The 5,356-nt window shown below is 57.8% G+C and overlaps 1 protein-coding gene across 2 annotated transcripts in view; it reads right to left on the reverse strand.

Moving 5' to 3' along the window:
* PYCR3 (pyrroline-5-carboxylate reductase 3) overlaps nucleotides 1–2,176 on the reverse strand; it is a 5,249-nt gene extending 3,073 nt beyond the window's left edge. For both annotated transcript variants that reach the window (XM_043601977.1, XM_043601976.1), the window contains exons 1-2: nucleotides 2,052–2,176; nucleotides 241–305 (exon numbers count right to left, since the gene is read on the reverse strand). In XM_043601977.1, the coding sequence (XP_043457912.1) occupies nucleotides 241–305; nucleotides 2,052–2,151 (165 nt within the window). In that variant the 5' untranslated portion in view covers nucleotides 2,152–2,176. The remainder of the gene's footprint in view (nucleotides 1–240; nucleotides 306–2,051) is intronic.
* Between the last annotated feature and the right edge of the window lie 3,180 nt (nucleotides 2,177–5,356).

The following is a 5,356-nucleotide window of genomic DNA, read 5'->3' on the forward strand; positions in this document are numbered from 1 at the left end:
ATACACGTGCACACACACACGCCCCGTTACTCCGCCCTTGCTCTCCACAACCTTGACTTTCCTTCTAGTCTTTGACCTCCTCTTTCCCCAACCCAGACAGTCTCAAAAGTTCAGCTAACTAAGCAGCATTCCCTTGTCCCCAGGAAGTGTCTCAGAGGAACAGGGGCCAAGAGCCACCATGAGCCCCCTCTCCCCCCCACCAGGATAGCCTCGACTCAGAAGAGCCGGGGACCAGCTCACCCGGAAGTGGCAGAGGTTCCTGTCACTTGGTGCGCTGGCTAGTATGTGTTGAGCTTCGACTTTTCCTGGAGAGAAAGGCAAAGAGCAGAAGAGTCAGTGAGGAGGTGGGGTGGAAGGAAGGAACAGGGGCCGGCCTGGCCTGCCCCTCACCGAAGGGTCTCTTACACTCAGCCATGCCTGGCCGCTGGCTGCCTGAGACTCTGTAAGAACCGAAGCGCGTGGCAGGCGTGTTCCACTCGGCCGGGACCAGGCAATCACGTCCATCCTGTGGTACTTGTCAGTCTCCACCACCCATCTGTGGCCGCGGCCGCAGGCCCCGCTAGACACAGGGGCCAGGAGCTTGCCTAGTCTCATGAGGACATGGATCTCAGGGGCCTATACCTCGAGGGACAGGAAGGCAGGGGAGGAGGGGGCCGTGGTGGGTAGGGAGGCCAAACAGGGGCAAGCTTCCGGGGGAGCTGGGGGTATATCTGTGCTGGGATGTCCGCGCTGGGGCTAAACGCCCATTTGGTAGAAATCATCTGCACCTGTCGGGTACAGGGCCGAGGAGATTAAGTTTCTGTAAGGTCTAACAGGAAGACAGAAGTGCACCCCACAACCCAAACACAAGGTCAGTTAGTCAGGACAATGGCAAGTGCCATGCATTCCTACCGCTACTGTGTTCAACACTGAATCTGCACCACCCTGGAAGGAAGGAGATACTGGCGGTTTTACAGGCAAAACACTTGAGAGTTTTGCAGTAAAGTATTTTCTGATGATTTTGACCCCACTGAACCTTGACTGTGGCTGAAGGGAGAAAGCCAGCCTATAATCTACACGTAAAGGTTTCTAAATCCCGTGGAGTAAGTTTAGGGACAGCATTATCATGCCTTGCTGCAAACCAGTGGTTCACCACCAGGGAAGTCTCTGCCCCTTTCCAACCCCAGGGGACTTGTGGCAACTGCTGGAGACAGTTTTGCCTCTCACAACAGGGGATGCTACTGACATCTAGTGGGAAGAGGCCAAGGACGCGGCTAAACACCCTACAATGTGAAGAATGGAGAATTATCCCACCCCAAGTGTCCACAGTGCTGCGGAGGTTGTGAAAACCTGCAGCGCGCCGCCAGAGTAGAGACGGCAAACAAACAGGAAACAGGAGGCTCAAAGGTCAAGCAACTGGACCCAGGCAGACCAGGTAGTTAGCAGGAGATCCCGGGCTCTAAGCTAGCGCTGTCCAAGAAAAATATCACTGAAGCCACGTAGAGAACTTCACGCTTTCTAGTAGTCACATTAAACAAGTAAGGAAAATAGGTGAAATCAATCCTAACATATTTGACTTAACACGATATAAAGAAAATGCTATTCTTCCAAAACTTCGTTTCAGTCAGCATTAAAAGTTACCAAAATATGTTACTTTCTCTTTTCTTGTGTGCTAAATCTTCCAAACCCGACGTAGATTTTATGCCGTAAACTCACGCCACATCTCAACGCGAACCATCCACATTTCCATGGTGGGCGGTCTATGGCCCCATGTGGCTCCTGGCCAGTGCGGGGACAACCAACTCTAAGCCTCCTACGCACAGCCGTCCCCGCTGTGCTCACAGGGACGCAGGGTCCCCAGGAGCAGAGTCCGCCTTCCGCCCGGGCCCACGCCCGCCGGGCCGGACCCGCCCCGCTCCGCTTCCACGGTGCCCTCGCTCCTCGCCCAGGAGCTCTGCGGGATGCATCCCTCCACGCAGAGAAACCCTTCCCTCGCACAACCGGCCGGTGTCGGACGCCCGCTGGTCCCCAGGCCCAGGGACCCACGCGCCCCCACGCCCGAGGCGCCCCACCTGCTCGAAGGAAGCCCTGCGCGAGGGCCTCTGCCATACGTCCGGCGCCAACAAAGCCCACGCGTAACTGGTCCAGACCGGGGGCCGCCACCACCGCCATCTCGCCACCGCCCCGCCAGGCCTTGCTCCGCCCCACGCCCTCGGCCCCGCCAATGGGCTACGCCGGCCCGCCCTGTCCTTGTCTATTGGCTGCCTGGACTTCACGCCCCGCCCACTCCCTTCCGGGCTCTGCGCCCTACCGCTCGACTAGCAGTACCGCTCCAGTCCCTCCCCGCGCTGCTCATTGGTCCGGGAGAGCGGGGCGCTGCGGCCCCCCGGTGGGCGGGGCGCCGCGCCCCGTCTTCCACCGCGCGTTGGAGAGTCTGGCAGAAGCGCCACGTCTGGCGAGGTGGAAGAAGCTTCCGTGGCAGGAATCTGGGGGCCTGGTGTCGATCAGATCCTGATCGGAGCTTGAGGGACTCCGTTCAGTGGCCAAGGGTTGGAAAAGGTGCGGGTTCCTCCGAGTCCTTCCGGAGGTCTGTGCCCTGGAGCGTGCCTGGTTGGGTGTCCCTCGCGCGAACGCCGCAGAGTCCGGGAAACCACTGGCGCTGGACAGTTTAGCCTCCAGGTGAAAGCATCGTCCTGATTCCGATGAAGGGCCCGGGCGGGCGAGGTCCTGACCCTAGGGAGTGGAGCCCTACCAGCCTTAGGCCGCTTTCTCTGGGTGGCAGCCACGTTCTCAGGGGCACCCAGGTTCTCTCTTTGGAACCTGGGAGTGGACTCGGGTGGGGAGGCCAGGGCTTGTTGTCAGCCCCTGTCCAAGCTTCAGCAGGTCCAGGTGACAGCATAACATTAGCACTGCCAGTGAAATGTGTGAACGGGGCATGTATTGACTGCATTAATGAAGTTCCTCCAGCCAGCCTGGATCTTGGTTTTCATGGGCCTCACAGGTTGCTGCGATAAGGCAGGAGAGGTCTTCCTGAGGCCTGGCTCCCCATCGGAGACCTGGCCCATCTTGTTGTTGGTCCTGGGGGAGATGGGAGTGCTTGGCCACCGCCAGGGCCCATGTTTGAAACTGATGGGAGGGTAGGGGTAGTAGTACTTGTTTTTCTTTTTTCAGTTTATTTATTTTGAGAGAGAGAGCGAGTGAGCCTGGGGGAGGGGCAGAGAAGAGAGAATCTCAAGCAGGCTCCACGCTGTCAGCACAAAGCCCAACTCGGGACTCGATCCCATGATCCTGGATCATAACCTGAGCTGAGATCAAGAGCAGGGTTTGTTTTTTTTTTTTTTTTTAATGTTTATTTTTGAGAGAGAGAACGCAAAAGGGGGAGGGGGAGAGAGAGGGAGACAAGAGAATCTGAAGCAGGCTGCAGGCTCTGAGCTGTCAGCACAGAGCCTGACACGTGACTCAAGCTCATGAACCGTGAGATTGTGACCTGAGCCAAAGTCAGACGCTCAACCGACTGAGCCATCCAGGCACCCCTCAAGAGCCGGCCTCTTAACCAACTGAGCCCCTCGGGTGTCCCAAATGTTTGTAATCTTTAATTGGCACGGGAAAAATAAAGCTTGGAGAGTGAAGATTGTAGTTTTTCTGTTTAAGATTACATTTTAAAAACGTTTTAGGGCGCCTCGCAGTTGGGCATCCAACTCTCGATTTCAGCTTGACTCTTGGTTTTGGCCGGGGTGGTGATCCAAGGCCACGGGATCGGACTCCACACCTAGCGTGGAACCTGCTTGAGATTCTCGCTCTTTCCCTCTGCCCCTCCCCGCACGTATGCTCTCTCTCTCTAAAGTAAGTAAAATTTTTAAAAATGTTTGGTTACTCTAAACTCTACTTGGACACATTCTAAACTCTTCAACGATGAAATCCCCTCATTCACTCAGCACTGCCCCTGCAGGGTGTGAGCCCTGCTCCAAGGAAAGCCATGGAGCAGCAGACTGGGCCGCGGGACCGCTACCTTGAGGACTTGCATTCTGGCTGGGGACGCAGCCCCTCTGTGACGCGATGCACACACACACACACACACACACAGAACAGTACGGAGGATGGCTCAGGACACAGCCACTCTTTGTGTCCTGCCACGTGTGTGCAGGTCTCTGCTCTGCAGGGGCCTCCCTCTGTGTGTGCTCACGTGGCTGGCTCAAGCTCCATCTCAGGCACCACCCCCTCCCTGAACTCCTGAGCAGAGCCTTCTTTGTTCACAAGGGCTGGAGCCCAGGGAATACAGGGCTGACCCACGTCCTAGAGCTCAAGTCCTGGGGGGAGGAGCAGGCCCCCAGGTGCTCCCAGACCAGCACACAGGAGTCCCACAGCAGAGTGGGCACTCAGAGAAAGGAACACCTCAACTGAGGCCTAAAAGGTGGACAGGCACTGACATGAGGGTCCTGGGCCAGCCCCAACAGAGCCCTGCGGGAGAAACACACAGCCTGCTGGAGAAGGGGTGGGGACAAATGCGATGAAAGACCAGCTAGGTACAGGGACAGAGGTGGGAATTTGTGTGCCTGGCACTGAGAAGACAGCCAATACTGCCTGAACAGAGGGAGGAATTAACATGGCAGGCACATCTGGGGTCAGAAGGAAGCTGGGGGCCACCTGCATGAGGATGGCCAAGGGTGACCCAGGAGAGAGGGGACCTGAGAGGAGGCGGGCCCACAGCCAGGGAAGGTGTCTGTGTCCTGGGCTAGGCAGTACTGAGGGTTTTCAAGTTGGATACTCCTGGGTCCACACCCCAGCACTGACTGGCTGGCTGGGGGACTCTGCTGTATTTCTGCTGAGAATGGGGAGGCCTGAGCTGCTCTCCCCTACCCACCTTTGTGACAGGCCCTCCTTTGTGACACCTTTGCTACTGTCCAGGGAGAAGGTCGGGCCAAGCCCCATCACAAGCTGCGACCTGATGGCTAGGGAGATGAGGGGCCAGGCCTGGCTCAGCTCTCTCTTGGGGTCCCAATCACCACACTCCCCTTGGGTCCATCCAGATGCCTACTCAGCCTGTCCAACTCCAGAGCAACCTCATGGCCCAGGGTCCTGGGGCAAACAGGCAGGCCCCGGGAGTTCAGGCCACCCAGGCCTGCATATGACCTCATGTGGAAAGGCTAAGCGGTGGCCACAGCACCAGCTGGGACCACTAACAGGTGCTCTGCCCTGCACCCCCACCACTTGACTGTCCACTGCCTCCGCCCTGCAGCCTACCCAGGTACAGCTGGCCACCCTGGCCCAGCAGCTTTCTGAGGAACCAGCAGGTGAATGGTGGGTCCTGGGGCCAGCCAGGCGCAGGGAGGCAGTGCCCATGGTGGGAGGGACACAGGTGGCACAGAGCTGCTGGGGG

The sequence above is a fragment of the Prionailurus bengalensis genome, chromosome F2 (assembly GCF_016509475.1).
Source record: "Prionailurus bengalensis isolate Pbe53 chromosome F2, Fcat_Pben_1.1_paternal_pri, whole genome shotgun sequence".
Classification (NCBI taxonomy): domain Eukaryota; kingdom Metazoa; phylum Chordata; class Mammalia; order Carnivora; family Felidae; genus Prionailurus; species Prionailurus bengalensis.